Source organism: Salmo salar, chromosome ssa20 (genome assembly GCF_905237065.1).
Source record: "Salmo salar chromosome ssa20, Ssal_v3.1, whole genome shotgun sequence".
Classification (NCBI taxonomy): Eukaryota; Metazoa; Chordata; class Actinopteri; order Salmoniformes; family Salmonidae; genus Salmo; species Salmo salar.
The window spans coordinates 27,133,643-27,156,561 of NC_059461.1; the positions used below are offsets into that span (position 1 = coordinate 27,133,643).

General features: G+C 41.2%; 3 protein-coding genes across 10 annotated transcripts; all 3 read left to right on the forward strand.

Moving 5' to 3' along the window:
• Positions 1-155: 155 nt before the first annotated feature.
• Positions 156-4,739, forward strand: LOC106580369 (26S proteasome non-ATPase regulatory subunit 9). 5 transcript variants are annotated; one of them, XR_006760892.1, is made up of 6 exons: positions 156-255; positions 3,405-3,504; positions 3,695-3,888; positions 4,039-4,130; positions 4,282-4,369; positions 4,524-4,739. XR_006760892.1 is itself a non-coding variant. In XM_045703124.1 (4 exons), the coding sequence occupies exons 1-4, from the start codon at positions 214-216 to the stop codon at positions 4,054-4,056; spliced, it is 354 nt and encodes a 117-aa protein (XP_045559080.1). In that variant the 5' UTR covers positions 156-213; the 3' UTR covers positions 4,057-4,739. The 5 variants fall into 5 exon arrangements, 2 of the variants coding, with proteins under 2 accessions (XP_045559080.1, XP_014016811.1); XR_006760891.1 differs by having other exon boundaries at positions 4,282-4,739; XR_006760890.1 differs by having other exon boundaries at positions 3,695-4,130; positions 4,282-4,739.
• A 219-nt stretch (positions 4,740-4,958) lies between these two features.
• Positions 4,959-14,735, forward strand: cfap251 (cilia and flagella associated protein 251). Its single transcript, XM_045703123.1, has 21 exons — positions 4,959-5,064; positions 5,491-5,776; positions 5,875-6,015; positions 6,201-6,310; positions 6,403-6,511; positions 9,578-9,658; positions 9,777-9,854; positions 9,947-9,991; positions 10,102-10,304; positions 10,486-10,674; positions 10,770-11,020; positions 11,752-11,903; positions 12,031-12,204; positions 12,342-12,529; positions 12,648-12,762; positions 12,912-13,075; positions 13,152-13,242; positions 13,366-13,509; positions 13,695-13,923; positions 14,115-14,216; positions 14,374-14,735. Exons 2-21 carry the CDS (start codon positions 5,510-5,512, stop codon positions 14,523-14,525), a joined length of 2,985 nt encoding a protein of 994 aa, XP_045559079.1. The 5' UTR covers positions 4,959-5,064; positions 5,491-5,509; the 3' UTR covers positions 14,526-14,735.
• A 197-nt stretch (positions 14,736-14,932) lies between these two features.
• bcl7a (BAF chromatin remodeling complex subunit BCL7A) lies at positions 14,933-22,355 on the forward strand. Of its 4 annotated transcripts, none has more exons than XM_045702920.1 (6): positions 14,933-15,167; positions 15,998-16,079; positions 16,307-16,403; positions 16,500-16,679; positions 19,051-19,199; positions 21,478-22,355. In XM_045702920.1, the coding sequence occupies exons 1-5, from the start codon at positions 15,076-15,078 to the stop codon at positions 19,182-19,184; spliced, it is 585 nt and encodes a 194-aa protein (XP_045558876.1). In that variant the 5' UTR covers positions 14,933-15,075; the 3' UTR covers positions 19,185-19,199; positions 21,478-22,355. The 4 variants fall into 4 exon arrangements, with proteins under 4 accessions (XP_045558876.1, NP_001134870.1, XP_045558877.1 ...); NM_001141398.2 differs by having other exon boundaries at positions 14,993-15,167; positions 19,051-19,154; positions 21,478-22,328; XM_045702921.1 differs by lacking the exon at positions 14,933-15,167 and adding an exon at positions 15,206-15,343 and having other exon boundaries at positions 19,051-19,154.
• The last annotated feature ends 564 nt before the right edge of the window (positions 22,356-22,919 follow it).

Genomic DNA, 22,919 nt, shown 5'->3' on the forward strand with positions numbered 1-22,919 from the left:
TTTAGCTCTGCCCTCTGTCTCGAATTGAAAACAGTATTTATTTTTTTACGATTCTTTGCAACACATAGAAACCGGAAATAGTGACTGCACCTAAGAATTTTTACTTCGCGCTTTCTGGGACTTATTTGCTATTCACCGACTCGTAGTTGTAGTTCTTTCCGGACGAGAGAGGATCATAAAGATGACTAAGGAAAACAATGGAAATTAAAGTATATGGAAGAACAAATTAAAGCTTACTACGACGTTTTGGGAGATGTAAGTTGGTACGTTTACATTGTGGACCAGCTAACGTTAGCGAGCTCAAATTAGGTTATTTTTCTAATATGTTGTATGTCAGTCAATGTTGATTTTATTCAGTCTGTCATATCAACAGTCAGTGTTGGAAAAAAGTACCCAATTGTCGTACTTGAGTAAAAGTGTGTGTATGTGTATATATTATATATATATATATATATATATATACCCTAATGGAAAGTTACTCAAGTAAGTCACCCAGTGAAATACTACTTGGTAAAAGTCAAAGTATTTGGTTTGAAATATACTTAAGTATCAAAAGTAAATGTTATTGCTAAAATATACACTGCTCAAAAAAATAAAGGGAACACTTAAACAACACAATGTAACTCCATGTCAATCACACTTCTGTGAAATCAAACTGTCCACTTAGGAAGCAACACTGATTGACAATAAATTTCACATGCTGTTGTGCAAATGGAATAGACAACAGGTGGAAATTATAGGCAATTAGCAAGACACCCCCCAATAAAGGAGTGGTTCTGCAGGTGGGGACCACAGACCACTTCTCAGTTCCTATGCTTCCTGGCTGATGTTTTGGTCACTTTTGAATGCTGGCGGTGCTTTCACTCTAGTGGTAGCATGAGACAGAGTCTACAACCCACACAAGTGGCTCAGGTAGTGCAGCTCATCCAGGATGGCACATCAATGCGAGCTGTGGCAAGAAGGTTTGCTGTGTCTGTCAGCGTAGTGTCCAGAGCATGGAGGCGCTACCAGGAGACAGGCCAGTACATCAGGAGATGTGGAGGAGGCCGTAGGAGGGCAACAACCCAGCAGCAGGACCGCTACCTCCGCCTTTGTGCAAGGAGGAGCAGGAGAAGCACTGCCAGAGCCCTGCAAAATGACCTCCAGCAGGCCACAAATGTGCATGTGTCTGCTCAAACGGTCAGAAACAGACTCCATGAGGGTGGTATGAGGGCCCGACGTCCACAGGTGGGGGTTGTGCTTACAGCCCAACACCGTGCAGGACGTTTGGCATTTGCCAGAGAACACCAAGATTGGCAAATTTGCCACTGGCGCCCTGTGCTCTTCACAGATGAAAGCAGGTTCACACTGAGCACATGTGACAGACGTGACAGAGTCTGGAGACGCCGTGGAGAACGTTCTGCTGCCTGCAACATCCTCCAGCATGACCGGTTTGGCGGTGGGTCAGTCATGGTGTGGGGTGGCATTTCTTTGGGGGGCCGCACAGCCCTCCATGTGCTCGCCAGAGGTAGCCTGACTGCCATTAGGTACCGAGATGAGATCCTCAGACCCCTTGTGAGACCATATGCTGGTGCGGTTGGCCCTGGGTTCCTCCTAATGCAAGACAATGCTAGACCTCGTGGCTGGAGTGTGTCAGCAGTTCCTGCAAGAGGAAGGCATTGATGCTACGGACTGGCCCGCCCGTTCCCCAGACCTGAATCCAATTGAGCACATCTCGGACATCATGTCTTGCTCCATCCACCAACGTCACGTTGCACCACAGACTGTCCAGGAGTTGGCGGATGCTTTAGTCCAGGTCTGGGAGGAGATCCCTCAGGAGACCATCCGCCACCTCATCAGGAGCATGCCCAGGCGTTGTAGGGAGGTCATACAGGCACGTGGAGGCCACACACACTACTAAGCCTCATTTTGACTTGTTTTAAGGACATTACATCAAAGTTGGATCAGCCTGTAGTGTGGTTTTCCACTTTAATTTTGAGTGTGACTCCAAATCCAGACCTCCATGGGTTGATAAATTGGATTTCCATTGATTATTTTTGTGTGATTTTGTTGTCAGCACATTCAACTATGTAAAGAAAAAAGTATTTAATAAGATTATTTATTTCATTCAGATCTAGGATGTGTTGTTTAAGTGTTCCCTTTATTTTTTGAGCAGTATTCTTCAGTGTCAAACGTATAAATAATTTCAAATTCGTTATATTAAGCAAAGCAGGCAGCACCATTTAATTGTTTTTAAAATGTATGGAAAGCCAGGGGCACACTCCAATGCTCAGCCATAATTTACAAAATATATATTTGTGTACGTTTGTGATCAGAGGCCAAAGGGATGACCATGTGTTATCTTGGCAAGTGTGTGAATTGGACCATTTTCCTGTCCTGCTAAGCATTCAAAATGTAACATACTTTTGGGTGTCCGGTGAAATGTATGGAGTAAGAAGTATATCATTTTCTTTAGGAATGTAGTGAAGTAAAAGTTGTCAAAAATATAAATAGTAAAGTACAGATACCCCAAAAAACTACTTAAGTACTTTACACCACTGTCAGCAGTAGTGGGGGAAAGTACTAAGTTGTCATACTTAAGTAAAGATACTTTATTAGAAAATGGCTCAAGTGAAAGTCACCCAGTAAAATACTACTTGAATAAAAGTATCTGGTTTTAAATGTACTTAGGTACAGCGGTGGGAAAATTACTCAATTGTCATACTTGACAAAGTAAAGTAATTACTTATATTAAGCAAACCAGACCACATGATATTCTTGTTTTTTAAATTTACGGTCAGCTAGGAGCACTCTCCAACGTTCGGACATCATTTACATACACAGTATTTGTGCTTAGTGAGTCCGCCAGATCAGAGCCAGTGGGATGATATTGATGTGTGTGAATTGAACCATATTGCTCTCCTGCCTGGGTGTTCAAAATTTAACGAGTACTTTTTGGTGTCAGGGAAAATGTATGGGAGTAAAATATACATATTTTCTTTAGATAGGTAGTGGAGTAAAAGTAAAAGTTGTCAAAAATATAAGTTGTAAAGTACAGTTACCGAAAACATGACTTAAGAAGTACGTCAAAGTATTTTTACTTTGTTACTTTACATCACTGCTTATCTAACGTTACAAACAACGTGCATGCGTGTTGTGGGGCTATAATATTGTTGCTGCTATGTTGTTGTCTTAGGTCTCTCTTTATGTAGTGTTGTGGTGTCTTTTTTGTCGTGATGTGTGTTTTGTCCTATATTTTATTTTTAATCCCAGTCCCTGTCCCCGCAGTAGGCCTTTTGGTAGGCTGTTATTGTAAATAGAAATGTGTTCTTAACTTTCTTGCCTAATTAAGTAAAGGTTAAAAAACATCTATTCTGCAAGAAATATGTTTTCCATTCATTAATCATTTGTGTGTTCTCTTTTAGCAAGGCGTTGGAATGGAAGGTCCTCTCGTTGATGCAGAGGGCTTCCCTCGCGCAGATGTTAATGTGTACCAGATCAGAACAGCAAAGCACAGTATTTCTTGTAAGAGAGCTTGGAGTACTGCTGTTCAATATAAAATGTTTTGACTGACATATTACTTGACAACAGTTAGACAACCAATTTACAGTGATGTAGTACATTGCTTCTAGCATGTGTAAAGGGTTCCCTTGCTCACGTGCTACTGCCTACTGGATTTTCTCTGCTTACTATGACCACCTTGTCAACGTGGCAGGTATACAGAATTATCACAAAGCCATCATGGTGGAAATTGAGATGGCCCTACACAGGCTGCATGCTCGAGAGAAGGCAAAGCGGGACCAGGACCAGGCAGAGTCCCAGGCTGAGTCCATGGAGCAGGAGGTCACCCTGCCCTCTCCCTTCGCTCGTGCGGATGCTGTCTCACAAGGCTCCCCTGCCTGTCAGGCTGTGAGTGTTTACAGTGCCTAGATTGACCTAAAACATATATATACTTTTTTTTTACGACACTGGCATGGGTATTTACTTAGTGTGTTTGTTTGGGGTATTTAAGGGTGGTTTTGTTTTCAGTTGTGAGAAATGTATGTTTCTTCCCCATAGTTAGTGATGGTATCATAGCGTTTGGATCCGTCAACGCAAGGAACTTCCAGAACCTGCAGAATATTGCCTCGGTGGTTCAGCATAGTGAAGGGGTATGTTACAGTCTGATCAAAATAATCTTGTTATAACCACTTTTATTTTATTGTTCATATGCCAAATGGCCTAATCATTATCATATGAAATGCAGTCACTACAGTGATAACTTACCAGGCATGACATGTTGTCTTTCCATTTTCTCCGTAGAAACCATTAAGCGTTACAGTGATTCGAAATGGCCAGAAAACCCAAATGGGCCTTACCCCACTGCAGTGGTCAGGGAGAGGTTTACTGGGTTGAGTTTCCTACCTATTGAGATGGATATTAGACTGATTTCTATTTGTAGTTCACATTTGATAGCATGGATGTTAAAATACATGCCATGCCAAGATGCATATATATCTAAGAGAGATTGACTATTGACTTCTTGTTAATTGTTTTTCCAACAGATGCAACATTGTGCCCATCCAAAAATGATAAGGACAATGTGACCAGCAGGATCATATAGGGACATCTTTGGGTAAACCTTACCACTAGCTCTGCTTTGGTATGCCACTGGGTGGCAATGAGTTAATTACATTTTTGAGCCCATAGATTAGAAGACTGCCATTTTCAACTGATTTAATGTTAATTTCATGTTCTAATAAAAGTATTGTTTAAGGTTATTTTCTGTGTGAGTTTACATTTGCTTTCATTGTGAAAATGGTTTTCTTCAGATGACATTCCCCTTTGCCAAACTCTTCACCTGAAGAAACATGTTACAACAAATTAATTGCCAAAATATGAAAAAGTGTTAATCAGTCTTGGTCTTGCAGGTTTTTCCTTGCAATTACTTTTTGATATTAGACATTTACAATTTGCATGTGAGAAGCCCCAGACATCTGTCTGGCTCGTGTTTGCTCTGGCCACTCCATTCTCTGTACAGCAAGCGTATCCAGGCAACAAGATGCTTTCATACTAGACAGTGCTGTAGGTTCATGCGTTTCTGAAGTGAGTATTTTGCTGTTCAACTACAACTGTCGATGAAATATTTAGCTAAAACAGGGAATTTATAGTTTACATTGTTTATTCGTCTTATTTCTTCGTTGTGAAACAACTTGCTGCACCTCTCTAAAGAAGCAGTCCACTTGCTAATAGCTAGCTAGTTAGTTTATGCTAGCTAGCCAATTTATTATTGAACACTGTCATACCTTGCTAACGTTAGTAGAAGTAGGAACCTAAGTAGGTTTCAAATTAGACTTGCAGAAAATAGCTATTAAACATAGCTAGATTGGGGGCGTAATACATTTAGATATTTTTCATCAACAAACTGACAACTAATCGTTTTTTTAAACGATTTTTTTTGTTGCTAGCTACTGCCCTCATGGTACCCATCCATTTCAAATTGCATTTGTCTATTCTCTGAAAATACACCAGGCCTGTGATGAGTTGAGTCATGTCAGGTATTGGAACCGAGAGCATTGACCCCTTGCCTAGCCCTCCAGAGGAGCAGCAGGCCACAACTGGCCTCGACAAGGATGAAGGGGATCTGCATCAGAGAAAAGAGGAGGATAGTAAAGGGGAGGGTGAAATGAGTGACCGTGGCAGTGGACAGAATGGGGAACCCAAGACAGATGATCAGAATCCAACTGTCTCTCAAGTCTACACAGCCACTAAAATGACACTGTTACCGAAGTCCCCTCATGTAAAAACCCACGCACTGGTAAATGAAATTAGCTTTTTATCATACACATTTTTATTCAACTATATATCTAAGAAAAAAAGCACAATATTTGAAAAATGTAATGTGTTTGGTGACAGACACTGGAGTGGGCCTTTGGGATGAACAGGGCTCTTCCTGTCTTCAGCCTTCAGGACCAGGATCAGCTGGTGATCCTGTATGGTGGCACCAATGTAGCCGTCATGTACGACCAAACATCAAATTCACAACACGTCCTTCAGGTAAGGCCCAGCAGTTGCCAAAATGCACTCAGAAAGGTCAGAAGTTGGCAAAAGCCTGTGGTTATAGGGAGTGAGTGCTATGTCTATGCTGTTAGGAATGCCAGTGTTCAATGGCAAAGGTAAAGCCAATAATAACTGTTCAAGGCAAATAGTATTGACATAAACTTGAAGGTCACCTTCCACAGGGTCACAGCAGCCCCATTTCGTGTTTGTGTGTGAGTGAGGACAGGCGCTGGCTGGTGACAGCAGACCGAGGACAGGAAAGTCTGGTGATCATTTGGGACTCCTTTTCAGGGTAGAACAATATTCTAACAGTACATTTATATTTTTGATGTATCTGTTTCAATTTGTTATTCTGAAACAGTGGTTGTTTGGCTTATGTTTCAGGATTCCTGTGCGGACATTATTTGACAGTCACCCTGAGGGCGGTGTTGCAGTTTTGGCACTGTCAAAGGACTCCAAATACCTGGTTACAGTTGGAGCTGGAGATGTTCAGGTAAGCTCAGTGTTGGGGAAGCTACAATGGAAATATAGTTTACCAAACTACCAATTACTTCACACTGGAAGAAGTTAAGCTACACAAAGCTACCCTAAAGAAAAATATAGTTTACTTAACTAAAGTTACTTTTAAAAAGTAGTTCACTAAATGCAAACTACTTTGTGAAAAAGTATGATAGCTAAATCTAAAACCTCTTTAAAATAGCATGCCTGCCAAAGTTAGTATTTATTTTCAGTAATTCCAATTACCTCACTGAAGACATTTCTTAAAAACGTATACTCGGTCATAACAGACTTTATATGGGCAAATACATTTCATAGAATAAAAAGGAAAGTTTTACATCTTCCTAAGTCTGAGGGTTTTAACCTTCCAGACTTGGAATTGTATCAACTCGCCACCCAAGGCTTTTACTTGCAACATATAGTTAAACGTACTGAAGAGGAGCAATGGGTACATATTGAAGATGTGCATGCTCATCCCCAGAATCTTTTTACGTGTCTATTTTCAAAGTATAAAGCTAAGAATATTAACAACTTCATAGTTAAGAACACTATAAAAGTATGGGAGAAAATGAAATGGATTCTACAAAAAACAATATCCCACCCTAAAAACACACCCTTATGGAACAGTCCTTGGATAGCTTTTCAGAGTTAATCGACGAATTGGGCTATATGGAAAACTAAAGTCATGGAAACCGTCAATGACTTGGTAACAGGAAATAAATGTATTTCCATGACAGAATTAAATACATTTTGGACTGACCAATGTAGATAGTATCATATACACACAACTTAAAAGTTACATATCATGAAATGTCGATTTGAAATATTTTGGACATCAGAGCAACCTTCAGGGAATCTTATTTGAGTCAGAAAAGGATGTTCATATGATAGGGAATATATACCAAACCTTTGCAGAGAGCATATCCAACTAACAATCTCTTAGAAAAAAATATAAACTACTGGAACCAAGTTCTAAAAAGAGTTGATGTTGACACAAGATGGAGGGAAAGTTGGAGCATAACTAATGAAATTACAGTTAATGAAAATGTATGCATAATCCACTACAAACTAATGTATAGAATTTATTATATAAGAGACAAAATTCACAAATTCTACAGCACAAGGGCAGAGTCATGTCTCAAGTGTAAAACTAATAATGACTCAATAATCCATGCTTTCTGGGAATGCTATAAAGTCCAGAAGTTGTAGGCGGAGCTAGAAATTGGGCTGTCAGAAGTATTACAATGTAAACTTACTTTTAATCCATCTGTCTGCATATTTCCAGACATGGCATATGGGGGTGTAGTTAGATAGAATAATGTGTAATTCAGCTGAGCCAGCTGAGCTGCTCTTTTTTTTAAGGCCCGTGTTAAAGTTGAGGGGAAACATAAATTGTGAAATCTACCAGTGCTTTTTTGAATGTTTGGATGAGTGCGTGTCCCAATTTATAATGTTTAGGTTAGAGGTCGACCGATTCATCGGCATGGCCGATTTAATTAGGGCCGATTTCAAGTTTTCATAACAATCGGTAATCTGCATTTTTGGACGCCGATTATGGCCGATTACATTGCAATCCACGAGGAGACTGCGTAGCAGGCTGACCACCTGTTACGCGAGTGCAGCAAGGAGCCAAGGTAAGTTGCTAGCTAGCATTAAACTTATCTTATAAAAAACAATCAATCTTAACATAATCACTAGTTAACTACACATGGTTGATGATATTACTAGTTTAACTAGCTTGTCCAGAATTACATATAATCAATGCGGTGCCTTTATCATCGAATCACAGCACATCAATGCGGTGCCTTTATAATTTATCATCGAATCACAGCCAACTTCGCCAAACGGGTGATGATTTAACAAAAGTGCATTCGCGAAAAAAGCACAATTGTTGCACCAATGTACCTAACCATAAACATCAATGCCTTTCTTAAAATACACAAGTATATATTTTTTTAAACCTGCATATTTAGTTAAAATAAATTTATGTTAGCAGGCAATATTAACTAGGGAAATTGTGTCACTTCTCTTGCGTTCAGTGCAAGCAGAGTCAGGGTATATGCAGCAGTTTGTGCCGCCTGGCTCGTTGCGAAGTCTGTGAAGACCATTTCTTCCTAACAAAGACCGTAATTAATTTGCCAGAATTTTACATAATTATGACTTAACATTGAAGTTTGTGCAATGTAACAGGAATATTTAGACCTAGGGTTGCCACCCGTTCGATAAAATACAGAACGGTCCCGTATTTCACTGAAAGAATTAACGTTTTGTTTTTCGAAATTATAGTTTCTGGATTTGACCATATTATTGACCTAAGGCTCGTATTTCTGTGTGTTTATTATATTATAATTAAGTCTATGATTTGATATTTGATAGAGCAGTCTGACTGAGCGGTGGTGGGCAGCAGCAGGCTCGTAAGCATTCATTCAAACAGCCCTTTCCTGCGTTTGCCAGCAGCTCTTAGCAATGCTTGAAGCACAGCGCTGTTTATGACTTCAAGCCTATCAACTCCCGAGATTAGGCTGGCAATACTATAGTGCCTATAAGAACATCCAATAGTCAAAGGTATATGAAATACATAGTACAGAGAGAAATAGTCCTATAATAACTACAACCTAAACCTTCTTAACTGGGAATATTGAAGACTCATGTTAAAAGGAACCACCAGCTTTCATACGTTCTCATGTTCTGAGCAAGGAACTTAAACGTTAGCTTTTTTACATGGCACATATTGCACTTTTACTTTCTTCTCCAACACTGTGTTTTTGCATTATTTAAACCAAATTGAACATGTTTCATTATTTATTTGAGACTAAATTGATTTTATTGATGTATTATATTAAGTTAAAATAAGTGTTCATTCAGTATTGTTGTAATTGTCATTATTACAAATATATATATATAAAATGTGCCGAATTAATCGGTATCGGCTGTTTTTGGACCACCAATAATCGGTATCGGCGTTGAAAAATCATAATCGGCCGACCTCTAGTTTAGGTGTATGTTGTTAATTGAACTTAAACACACAAACAGTGGACAGGACTTTCTGATCTGTTCACAGCGAGTTTGTATATGGGACTGGACAAATGAGACAGAGGATCCATTGTGTGTAACTGACCTCAACCAGGAGTATGGTTTTCAGGTAAGCTTTTATGGTCTCACTATATTTAAGATGGTGTATATAATTGAATACATTCATATGATAATATCTGCAGTAATGTATGACTTTACAACATGTTCTGATTTAAATTCCTTTTCAGAATCACATCATTTTTAATCCCAACGACATCACTCAGCTGCTCAGCAACAGTGAGAGCCAAGTCTTATTTTACACCAGGGCAAGTACCACAGTTTTGTTTTGCTCTGGGTTTAACACTGCTACAGTTATCAGCTAGCGTTACAGTATATGATTGTCAGTTATTTATTTCAGGACAAGCAACACCTTGATTATATTGCCCCAGAGCTCTTAGACAAGGTAAGGACGCTACCTGTTTAGTTGTTTATAGAACCTGTAATCATGTCATTGTAATAATCATGTAATAATCTCACCTTTCACTCTCTGGTGGTTTCACCATCTTTTCAAAGACTTTCAACAAGGTTGTGGGCATGCTGAGCCAGTCTGTGTTCCACTGGAGGGGGCTTCAGGCCCTCTCGGCCACCTCCGCAGGCAACTTGGTGCTGTGGGACATGGTTAGGGCCTCCTCTACCTCAAGACCCCTCGTTAGGAGAGCCGTCAAGCTCATCCCCCTCCAGAAGGACGGCATCACCGTGCTCACTCTGACTGACAGGTGAACATGCAACATTCAAGGTTTCAAACAACGCTGAAACAGGAGCTTTATCTTTCTGCTTGGAGTTCTACTCCCTTACCACTATTGAAGTATTGTTATTTGTATTGCAGCCTGGTATGTGTAGCTGTTGTTCTCTAACTGTTGCTCTCCTTGTATATCCCCATGGTCTTTGATTCCTTAGCTTCATTGTGACTGGTGACACTCTGGGCCATGTAAAATTCTATGATGAGAACTTCAAGCTCATCAGCTGGTACAGTGAATTCAACCTGGACCCAATCACATCAATCTCCTTTTCCAAGGAAGTTCCACCCAACAGCAGCCAGGGATATCTGAAGGACTGCACTCTGGAAGCCAAGATGTTTGTTATCCGGTGAGAATCAGTGTGATGCCAGTTTGTGCCCCAGTGTATGTGTAACGTATTTGCTTTGTTCTCCTTCCCCCTCTAAACCCCCCTCTCGTCTGTAGGAACTTTGTCCTGTCTACAGTCAGCTCGACGGTGGTACATGTGAATGCACAGGGTGGTGTGCTGCAGACGTTGCTGCGCGAGCATTGCGAGGCACTGCATGCTGTGGCTTGTCACCCCCAGCAACCAGTTGTTGCCATGGGTAGCCACAGCGGCATCCTGAAGGTGTGGGACTATGAGCGCAAGGTGTCCATCTGCAGCAGGGTCTTTGAGAAGGAGAGGCATATTCAGTGCATCGCCTATGACCCCCAAGGTGACCCAGCAGAGGCTTTTTTTTGTCTGTTTAATTTCCTATACAGTAAAACTATATTCATACGTAGAAAGATCTCACATTTTCTCAAATTCAAATTGTGGTGTATGGATAACTCCCCTTAGAACATATTATCTGTCTGTGTGTGAGTTGGCTCAGCTTTGACCAGGCTATCTTGTGTGTGTGAACAGTGGCGTAAAAATACTTTAAAGTACTAAAGTATTTTTGGGGGGTATCTGTACTTTACTATTTATACTTTTACTCCACTACATTCCTAAAGAAAATAATGTACTTTTTACTCCATACATTTTTCCTGACACCCAAAAGTACTAGTTACATTTCGAAGGCACAACAGAACATTTTTCCAATTCCAACAATTATCAAGAGAACATCCCTGGTCATCCCTAATGCCTCTTATATGGCGGATTCACTAAACACAAATGCTTCGTTTGTAAATTATTTCTGAGTGTTGGAGTGTGCCCCTGGCTATCCGTAAAATAATAAAACAAGAAAACACATTCAGTCTGGTTTGCTTAATACAAGGAATGTGAAATGATTTATACTTTTACATTTACTTTTGATACTTAAGTATATTTCAAACCAAATACTTTTAGACTTTTACTCAAGTAGTGTTTTACTGGGTGACTTTTACTTGAGTCATTTTCTATTAAGGTATCTTTACTTTTATTCAAGTATGACAATTGGGTACTTTTTCCACCATTGTGTGTGAATAGGATTTTATTTGGCGGTTGGCTTTGCAAGTGGATCTGTCCATGTACTGGATGCTTGCACATTGCTGAGTGAGGCAGAGGAGCGCTTCAACTTCAGCCAAGACTGCATCACTCACATTACTTTCTCTCCAGACTCCCTCTACCTGGCCACAGCGGTGAGCAGACACACTATGTGGTTCTGGCATTGGGATAGGGAAAGTAACAGGTTTGAGCCCTCTACCTTGAAGCCTTATAATCAAACTGAAGTTGTATTTTCCCCTCCTGTTTTGTTGCTACTGTCAGGATGCTGGAAGAGCGGTGATGGTGTTCTGCTTGTACACCGGTAAGAGCATGCAGCGCTGGAAATACCTGGGGAGACACCACTCCCACTATAAGCCCATCAGGGACCTCCTATTTGGGGTGTACCTGGACAGCACCCAACCCAGACTACTCTCCCTGGGCATGGACCGCAGACTGGTGAGTCCCAATCCCTCACACTTATTTTAGGAGGACTCTGGTTTACTTACATGCCATGTTTCTTCACATGCTGAACCACTAGACATGCTGACTCACTTTGGATAACTTTGCCTTGGTGTGTGGTGGTGATTGCCCAGGTGGAGTATGACCTGCAGAACAGCAAAGTCAAGGATGAGCTGCTGATCCTGAGCTCTGAGCGCATTGAGCAGAGCGCTGTGCCCACCTGTATGGCCTGGTACCCACCCCTCACCACAGAGGACTTCCTGCTCACCGCCTCGGATCTTTACAAAATGAAGCTTTTCAACAGCACCACCAAAATGTGCAGGTCAGCGGCCAAATAACAGTCTGTAAAAGCATGATTAGTACTCTTATTTTTGGTCATCTCTGTGTCATTGGGGTGTAGTATGAAGGCCACAAATGAATACTTCTGGTTTCTCTTGCAGAAAGACACTCCTTGGTCCCACATACGGGTCTCCAGTTGAAAAGATGGCAATGCTTCCATTTTCTAAGGACCATGACCCTAGTGCTCATTACATGGCATACATCACAAAAGACAAGGTAAGTGTTGAGTCACTCCCAATCATATCAAACCACCTTCTCCTAAGTCAGATCAAATATGTCTTAATTTAAGGGCCAGACTTGTGTGTATTTGTTGCCTAATGAAGAGACACTGGTTTCAGTGTAACTTGTCATTGTTCTTTTTCAAGGTGGGTGTCCAGATTCTGCCCATTGATGGGAACCCCCACAAGTCCTCTGCTCTGATCTGCCACCCAACAGGGGTGTCTGCTATGGCCTGCTCCTATGACAGTCGATATGTCTTCACTGCTGGGGGGTCTGACTGCACAGTCCTCTCATGGGAGATTAGTTTAAAGTGAGTAGACCCTTCACTGAATAGACCCTTGAGTTGTCCTGTTGAACTGAATCATTATTTCTTGTTGTGTGATTAGTGCATTAGAAGCTGCTGCATCCCTGGGTGGAAAAGAGCTGATCCCCTTCTACAGCCTCCTGGATGGAGGGAGAGACGGGGAACTCTTTAGAGTAGGTTAAAGTGATATATTTATCATGTAACCATCAATATTCATAACTGTATAGAGTGGGGTACATCAGTTGTTATGGCTGTACAATACTTGTTTGTTGTGACACTTTAATTTTTCTCTTTAGGAAATGGAGGACTTTTTCTATTACTGTCAGCTGCGTAACCAAGGCATTGACTCCATGGAGATGCGACAGGTGTCCACCCGAATCCCCCTAGCAGAGGTCCCCTTTGTCATGAGGGCTCTGGGCTTCTTTCCCACTGAGCAAGAGGTACACAGTCCTCAATGAGGACTAATGTGATGACTAGGCTAATTTGGAAACGATTGATCAATCTATGTCTTTGATCATTTTCTGTTTTCTTACCTGTTTTTCAGTGATAATAACATCTTCAGTTCTAAAAATGAGTTAAGTTCAGTATAGAAAGAGTAATGTTTGTTGATCATGACTCTATCCAGCTGGAGGACATGCAGAACGAAGTCAAGTTCAGCAGGTATGCTGAGTCTGGGAGATATGTGACCGACATAGACCTGGAGGAGTTCATTAAGCTCTACGTCAACCACCGGCCAGCGTTTGGCATCTCTAGGAAGGAACTGCTTCACACCTTCCAGGTCCTGGGTGACTCCAATGTGATGGGAGAGCCTGTGGTGAACAAGAACGAGCTGCTGGAACTCCTCCAGGACAGAGGTGTGCTAGTGTAGCTGCCTGTAAATTGGCATCTTCTTAGTCCCCACACATTTCTGGTTGCTGTGTCTATAATTTTATGCAGGGTAGTGTCAGTATCTACAATTTGCAAGCGTTATGTACTTATGTTCCTTTGTTCTGTGTCAGTAATGGGATTTCATTCTAATAACACGTCAACCCTGTTTTTGCCTCAGGGGAACACATGACTGAAAATGAGCTGGCAGAATGTTTCACCACACTGGTAGGACTAAATCCAGAAGGGGGGGGACCTGAGCTGGGAGCTTTTGAATGTGATGGTATGTATCACCATGTTCAGTTTAGAGTAGTATCTAAAAATCTCGTAATGAGACTGAAATTACACGGTTTTGATAGTCTACCATTAAAACGTGTGTGTGTGTGTGTGTGTGTGTGTGTGTGTGTGTGTGTGTGTGTGTGTGTGTGTGTGTTGGACAGATGCAGAAGATGTGTTGGAGAGTGAGATCCCAGAGGAGATTTCCATGGAAACATTTGCAAGTGATATCCTGGGATTCCCCATTTATATTAAAGAGATTCTTCACTCCTCCCAAGAGGGAATGTTGTCCCCCTCAGGATCAGAAGTTGCATAGGAATTACATGTACTGCATGTGCGAGTGTGGGGCTCATTCTATAAAAGACTCATGGGAAGATTGTAGTTCATGAAGCACCCACAAACATGATTGACAGCCGTTTCCTTATGGGTGTAGTTTGATATGACCTTTTATTGGATATAAATAGCTAATAAAGATACATTGAAAACATCAGATGTTATGATATATTAAAAATGTAGAAACATTTAATTGCAAATGTATTTAATTTATTCATCCACTATAATTGTTTACCTTATTGTGTCAAGTAAAAAAGTCTAATTCATCAATAGCCTATGCATTAACTAACTTTCTGGGAGACTTTCAAAATAAAGGCCAAAAAACTCGTCTGAAATAGTGCAACTTCTCTCCTGACTGTCAACAAAAACACCCAAAAAGTGTGCGTGCAAGCCATTGAGCAATAAAAGAACGATAGAAGCGCTTTGCGCTGTTCACGGCGCAGGCGCGTTACTTCCTCCTAGAGCTCTCTTCGATGTGTTTGCGTTGTCTAAACTGCCGGCGAGTTTAACCAAATATTTTACCAATAGCAGCTATGTCGGGCAGGTCGGTCCGCGCGGAGACACGGAGTAGGGCGAAAGATGACATCAAGCGGGTTATGGCTGCTGTTGAGAAAGTACGAAATTGGTAAGAGGGAACGCGTTATCTAAGAGAGCAGCAATGCTAGTGGGGGAGGAGAGACCAGGAGAAGAAAGAACGAAATACACACTAAATCAAATTTGGTCGGATGATACCTCGGCTCAGGTGTACTGCACTCTCTCGCCTTGATCTGGGAGGAGGTCGCCGCTTAAAACACTTATAATGTAGGAATATGACATCTATTCATAAAAAAATGTGGGTTGAACCTAGAAGCCATTTCGTTGCTGTTCGAGCATTCTGTAATGCACTAGAAGCCTGGTAGGTTACTGCTTTTTCACCGCTCGAATGGTATCAATATTAATTTCAGAGCCGTAGTTCGACGACAGCGGTATAGTGAGAATAGTTTATGTTCGCGGGGTTTTAAATTTAGCGCTTGGAGAGGTTCGTTCTTTTGTGTCCTCCAAATAGAGGGAGCGCGTGCGGTGGTGGTGGGTACACGAACTGTGCAAAACCCGAATTGCTTTACAATTTTATTTTGTATGACTAATAATAGGCCCCTATAGTTCAATTAAATTGACATTTATATCGTTTACTGTCATGTGGATTTGCTTGCAAGTAGCCTAAAAGTATAATCACCACTAAATTTAGCCGAAATAATTGATTTGAGGCTATTATAGGCAGTCATTGGGTCTAGAAAGAAGTAACAACAAATTCCTAAACCTCAAATGAACTTGCCAAAGTAAATGTATCATGACATTTTCTATTGGGAATTGTAATTTAAATTGATAGTTTACTAAAATATTGGGTTTTGTTGACATTTCAAATTGAATACATCAATTGCAAACAAGTGTTATTAATTCCTTGTGTAACTAATGCAGGGAGAAGAAATGGGTAACTGTCGGCGACACATCCTTGCGAATCTACAAGTGGGTGCCTGTGACCGAACCCAAGTCAAATGATGTAAGTCCTCCACAGGGTGTTTGGGGCACCACATTTGCTTAATAGTTTTTGCAGATCCTTGCAGAATGATCAACATGTGCTTCCTTTCCTCATGTCTTTTCCAATTCCTAATTACAGAAACTTGTCCACAATTATCTATTATATTGAGATAAAGTACATCAATATGTAATTCTTAATAAATCTGTAATAAATAGCACCACTTCAGCATTGTATGTGCTATCTTGCAGAAGAGCAAAAATAAGAAGAAAGCCAACAATGACAAGTATGGGTCGGAGATCACAACACCAGAAAACAGCTCCTCTCCCGGAATGATGGATATGCATGGTAAGCTAAAAAAAAGGGCAAAATACTTTAAAAAATGATGTTCTTTGGTTCAATAATAGTTGTAAATTCATCTTTGTCACTTTCTGTATCTCTCAGATGATAACAGTAACCAGAGCTCCATTGCTGACTGCTCTCCCATGAAGCAGGAGAACAGCAACAGTGCCAGCCCTGCCCAAGAGGCCATGGCAACTTCCCAGAGTGACGGCATCGAGGCCAAGAGTGACCAGAGTCAGTCCCCTGGCAAAGAGCAGCTGAAGAGCACAGACAGCAAGAGTGGTCAGTATATATGCTACCTAGCACAGAAAGGGAGAGCACTGTCTTAGTTTCAACTAAACCATACCATATACATACTGCAACTTGTCCTCATTAGCCCTGCTCTTGTTCTTACCTCAAGGTATTTTCTAAGAGTAGTGCCAACTTGTCAAAAAATATGGTTTAACTTGACAGGCAGACTGCTTTCACCCAGCCCTCATAATCCCAGAATTGCACTGCTGTCTCAAGGTCAAAAGGGTACATGTTATGGCTTGTAGTGATGAGGTTCATAAAGAACATTAGGTGAACAAAATGTTCTTCAGTCTTCATCAATGTCATTGGCAGCATTAGCAACATTTCTAAGAATTAACCCATCACCATACAGAGAATGGCTTTGAAAACATTGAGCAAGTTTTTGTTTAAATATTTCATTTAAAGATTCATATTGACAAACCATAATCAATGATGAGGTTATAGAATATATAATTAAATGCTAAACATGGCAGTATTGTTTTTTTTTTTAAAGAAGAAAAAGAGGGCATCTACGGAGAGGTTTGTTCAAGTCTGAACAACAACAGTTTGTCAAATATACTATATATATACAAAAGTATGTGGACACCCCTTCAAATTAGTGGATTCGGCTATTTCAGTCACACCTGTTTCTGACAGGTGTATAAAATTGAGCACACAGCCATGCAATCTCCATAGATTAATATTGGCAGCAGAATGGCCTTACTGAAGAGCTAAGTGACTTTCAACGTAGCACCGTCATAAGATGCCACCTTTCTAACAAGTCAGTTCGTCAAACTTCTACCCTGATAGAGCTGCCCCAGTCAACTGTGAAGTGGAAACGTTTAGGAGCAACAACGGCACTTAACAATCGTCTGTCCTCGGTTGCAACACTCACTACCGAGTTCCAAACTGCCTCTGGAAGCAACGTCAGCACAATAACTGTTCGTCAGGACCTTAATGAAATGGGTTTCCATGGCCGAGCAGCCACACACAGGCCTAAGATCACCATGCGCAATGCCAAGCATCGGCTGGAGTGGTGTAAAGCTCGCCGCCATTGGACTCTGGAGCAGTGGAAACATATTCTGTGGAGTGATAAATCACGCTTCACCATCTGGCAGTCCAATGGTGGAATCTGGGTTTGGTGGATGCCAGGATAACGCTACCTTCCACAATGCATCGTGCCAACTGTGAAGTTTGGTGGAGGAGGAATAATGGTCTGGGGCTGTTTTTCATGGCTCAAGCTAGGCCCTTTAGTTCCAGAGAAGGGAAATCTTAACGCTACACTATACAATGACATTCTATACGATTCTGTGCTTCCTACTTTGTGGCAACAGTTAGTTTCCTGTTTCAGCATGACAATGCCCCCGTAAACACAGCGAGGTCAATACAGAAATGGTTTGTCAAGATCGGTGTGGAAGAACTTGACTGGCCTGCACAGAGCCCTGACCTCAACCCCATCAAACACCTTTGTGATGAATTGTAACACTGACTACACTAACGTTCTATCGGCTGAATGGAAGCAAGTCCGCAGCAATGTTCCAACATCTAGTTGAAAGCCTTCCCAGAAGAGTGGAGGCTGTTGTAGCAACAAAGGGGAACCAACTCCATAGTAATGTACATGATTTTGGAATGAGACGTTCGACACGCAGGTGTCCGTATACTTTTGGTCATGTCGTGTATTTGGAGAACAGTTTAGCTGTTATGTACTAGACTAGCGAGAAGATTGTTGGCTCCTCTGGTGGGCTTGAACAAAGGATTTCACTAAGGGTTGCTGTAGTTTCTGTAGTAATGAGCTGTTAAAACAGTCTGCCATGCTAATGCCGTTTGAGGACAGAGTTCAAAACTCATCAAACTACAGTACGTCAACTTGTCATTGATGCGGTTTTTACCACGTCGTAAGCTAAACACCCTTGAAAGAGTATTTAACATAATCCAATATCAGCCCTTTGTTCTGTACATGGATGTGACTCCGCATTGTCTTTCTTGCCACAAGATGGTGCTGTAGTGTAGACTTTGAAGTCAGCTACAATAGGGTATTTGTCATCACCCAGAATTGGTCATGTCATTTTGGAGAAAATACAGGTTAATAAATCTTCCTGGGTCATTTCGCAAACAGGCCTTGTCTACCAAGTCCTGCGATAATGCACACCAAGCAAGGTCACTGATTGCCGACTCTGAAGTTGAAACTATTGTGGAAAGTGAATAACACAGCAAATTCACTTGCAGTTGCCCCTTGTTGGAATTGTATGTTCTCTTTTAATCAGAACTGTTACAGAAGTAGTAGGAATAGTATACAAACACTTGTCTTGTTTTCTTATTCTATTTGCTTAAAGCATATTGTCTCCCATGGTTATGCACTGAGACAGACTTTCTGGTATTGCAGGAAATGTTCACCCCTCAGCATTTTCAAACACAAGCACACCTAAGAGAGACCGAAGGTCCACAGGAAGGAATGAACCATCCTCGGACACTCCTCAAGATTCTCAGGTGCTCCCCTCCACCACCATCCAAGACTAGAATGTCTTTGTACAGGTACAGTGCATTCGGAAAGTATTCAGCCCCCTTGACTTTTTCCACATTTTGTTACGTTACAGCCTTATTCTATATATTTTTTAAATGTCCTCAATCTACACATAATACCCCATAATGACAAAGCAAAAACTGATTGACATTTTTTGCTAATTTATTGAAAATGAAAGATAACTTATTTACATATTCAGACCCTTTGCTATGAAACTCTAAATTGAGCTCAGGTGCATCCTGTTTCCATTGGTCATCCTTGATGTTTTTACAACTTAAATGGAGTCCACCTGTGGTAAATTCAATTGACTGGACATGATTTGGAAAGGCACACACCTGTCCATATAAGGTCCCACAGTTGAAAGTGCATATCAGAGCAAAAACCAAGCCATGAGGTCAAAGGAATTGTCCGTAGCGCTCCAAGACAGGATTGTGTCGAGGCACCGATCTGGGGAATGGTACCAAGAAATGTCTGCAGCATTGAAAGTCCACAAGAACACAGTGGCCTCCATCATTCTTAAATGGAAGAAGTTTGGAAGCACCAAGACTCTTCTTAGAGCTGGCCACCCGGCCAAAAACTGCGCAATCGGGGGAGAAGGGCCTTGGTCAGGGAGGTGACCAAGAACCCGATGGTCACTCTGACAGAGCTCCAGAGTTCCTCTGTGGAGATGGGAGAACCTTCCAGAAGAACAACCTTTTCTGCAGCACTCCACCAATTAGGCCTTTAAAGTGGCCAGACGGAAGCCACTTCTCAATAAAAGGCATGTAAATGCCCGCTTGGAGTTTGCCAAAAGGCACCTAAAGGACTCTCGAACCATGAGAAACAAGTTTCTCTGGTCCGATGAAACCAAGATTGAACTCCTTGGCCTGAATGCCAAGCGTCACGTCTGGAGGAAACCTGGCACTATCTCTACAGTGAAGCATGGCGGCATCATGCTGTGGGTTTTTTTTCAGTGGCAGGGACTGGGAGACTAGTCAGGCTCTAGAGAAAGATGAATGGCGCAAAGTACAAAGAGATCCTTGGTGATAACCTGCTCCAGAGCGCTCAGGATCTCCGACTGGGGGCGAAGGTGCACTTTCCAACAGGACAACGACCCTAAGTACACTGCCAAGACAAGGCAGGAGTGGCTTGGGAACAGTCTCTGAATGCCCTTGAGTGGCCCAGCCAGAGCCCGGACTTGAACCCGATCTAACGTCTCTGGAGAGACCTGAAAACAGCTGTGCAGCAACGCTCCCCATCCAACCTGTCAGAGCTTGAGAGGATCTGCAGAGAAGAATGGGAGAAACTCCCCAAATACAGGTGTGCCAAGCTTGTTGCATCATACCCAAGAAGAGCTGTAATCGCTGCCAAAGGTGCTTCAACAAAGTACTAATTAAAGTGTCTGAATGCTTATTTAAATGTGACATTTTTATTTATATATATATATAGTAAAGGGGGTCCAATCTGAAGCCCTATTACTCTCTATGTAGTGCACTAAGTTGTACAGGGGATTGTAAAGGGGGTCCAATCTGATGCCCTATTCTCTCTATATATACATTTGCAAAAATGTCTAAACCTGTTTTTGCTTTGTCATTATGGGGTATTGTGTGTAGATTGATGGGGGGCAAAAAACAAGTTGATCCATTTTAGAGTAAGGCTGTAATGTAACAGTGTAATAAGTCAAGGGGTCTGAACACTTTCTGAATGCACTGTAACTGCCAAAATAAAGGAAACACTTGAGTAAATGGGGGATACAAAGTATATTAAAAGCAAGTTCTTCCACACAGGTGTGGTTCCTGAGTTAAGTAAGCAATTAACATCCCATCATGCTTAGGGTCATGTGTAAAAACGCCCAGTTGCCTATTATTTTGATTACCATGGCTAGAAGAGATCTGTGACTTTGAGGGGTCTCAAATGAGCTTAGGGGGTTTAAAGGGTGTGTCTGTCTCAGTTACCAGAGCTCAACCCAATTGAACACTTGAGATATTCTGGAGTGGTGCCTGAGACTGCATTTTCCACCACAATTTTCAAACACCAGATGGAATTTCTCGTGGAGGAATGGTGCCACATGCCTCCAATAACGTAGATTCTACAAGTGTCTGGAACATTAAGGCGCATTGAAGCTGTTCTGGCAGGCCGTGGTGGCCCAACACCCTAAGACACTAAGTTGGTGTTTCCTTTATTTTGGCAGTTAACTGTATGTTTTAGTCAATTAGAAATTTGATTGATGCAGTATAATGAAACTAATTTTGACATTAGTATTTTAATGAGAAGCTTAAATGTTTCCTGAAATATTTTTTATTTTTGCAGGAATCTGAAGATGGCACTCCTCCCAATAAGAAGGGGAAGTTGGAAACTCCCTCAGATTTCCTCAAAACCAGCTAACTTATCTTTTACCATCACCAATTCCTTGATCTGTTGCCATGTCCTCATCCCTCCTGTGTCTTAATTTCTTTATTTTTCTGAATTGGTCCAAGTGGAGTCCAGCACCCACCTCTACCCCAAAAAAGACTTGAAAACTTAAACTAAACCAGGATCAGCTGGATGGGGCAGTGTCGACCTAAACTGCAGCTAAATCTTATTTTGCCACACATCCGCTATTTTTGTTCTTCTCAAGTATATGTACATATTTACTTTTTGATCATGCGGGTCAACACACTGTTTGAATCCTTCCGTCTGAATCCTCTTAAGATCTGTTGGTTCTGCTGCTGTTCTGTTTATTACTTTGACAGTAAAACATTTAGTTAATTTAACTAAAGACAACACCTACATATTTAGTGCCACTCAGTCAGTCGCATATCTATTTCCTTTACTCCTCTTATGGAGACTCACTTGTAGCATAGTCCTGCTACCAGATTAGTTGTGTACCTTGAATTACCAGAATAATGAAAAACGTGTTGATTTGTTTAAATCGTATGTATACTTCACTCTGGTATAACAAGTGCCCAGTTTTCGTTAACCTGTAAAGCATTTTTCAGTGCATATGTAGGCTGTTTGGTTATAGATGGCTCTTTGAATACCTCACTGGAGTCCAGCAGTGCTGGCAACACTATGTATAGATTATTAAACTAAGTATAACCTTTATTTGCAAACTGTAAGTAGCCTAAATAGTTGTTTCCTTGTTAGCCTTTGCCCAACTAAAAATGCCTTTTTAAATTCTGGCCTGGCTACAGAAAGTCAAATGTTGACTATTGTCTTTTGGGACCCTTATTTTATTGTACAGTTGGTTTTAGCTAACTAGCCATTTTATTGCACATATTGATTCTATAATGTAAATTTTTTAAAAACCTGTTACACAGCTACAATGCAGAGTGTGGGCAGCATGTTGCCATATCATGTTCCCCAACTGGCAGGCTGAGTTTGCCTCACAGGTAGTTTTATTTGGCCCCAGAAGTTTTCTAAACAAAACAATTTTATACAGTGCATTTGCGAAGTACTCAGACCCCTTGACCGTTTCCATATTTTGTTACAATAAAGCCTTATTCTAAAATGGATTAAGGGAGAAAAAAAATACATTTTGTATTTAATCAGTTTTAGGAAAAGGCTGGAACGTAACAAAATGTGGAAAAGGTCAAGGGGTCTGAATACCTTCCGAGTGCACTTATACGGAATTTTCCTTGCTGGACCCGACTCTAAAAACACCAGGAAATCAGCACCAAGTGATTTTCATTTTGGAAATAGAGACACGTGATCTTATTCAAACGTAAGCAAGGTTTGAAATTATTGTTTTAGTCAAATATCTGTTGCAGTCG

Excerpts from the sequence above, each read along its gene's own strand:
- cfap251 (XM_045703123.1), top strand. The coding sequence starts at position 5,510 with ATGTCAGGTATTGGAACCGAGAGCATTGACCCCTTGCCTAGCCCTCCA. Across the intron at positions 12,205-12,341 it reads TGGGCATGGACCGCAGACTG|GTGGAGTATGACCTGCAGAA; the intron begins GTGAGTCCCAAT and ends GTGATTGCCCAG. Across the intron at positions 12,530-12,647 it reads AGCACCACCAAAATGTGCAG|AAAGACACTCCTTGGTCCCA; the intron begins GTCAGCGGCCAA and ends TTTCTCTTGCAG.
- bcl7a (NM_001141398.2), top strand. The coding sequence starts at position 15,076 with ATGTCGGGCAGGTCGGTCCGCGCGGAGACACGGAGTAGGGCGAAAGAT. Across the intron at positions 16,080-16,306 it reads CCGAACCCAAGTCAAATGAT|AAGAGCAAAAATAAGAAGAA; the intron begins GTAAGTCCTCCA and ends GCTATCTTGCAG. Across the intron at positions 19,155-21,477 it reads ACACTCCTCAAGATTCTCAG|GAATCTGAAGATGGCACTCC; the intron begins GTGCTCCCCTCC and ends TTATTTTTGCAG.
- LOC106580369 (XM_014161336.2), top strand. The coding sequence starts at position 214 with ATGGAAGAACAAATTAAAGCTTACTACGACGTTTTGGGAGAT. Across the intron at positions 256-3,404 it reads ACTACGACGTTTTGGGAGAT|CAAGGCGTTGGAATGGAAGG; the intron begins GTAAGTTGGTAC and ends GTTCTCTTTTAG. Across the intron at positions 3,505-3,694 it reads AGCAAAGCACAGTATTTCTT|GTATACAGAATTATCACAAA; the intron begins GTAAGAGAGCTT and ends TCAACGTGGCAG.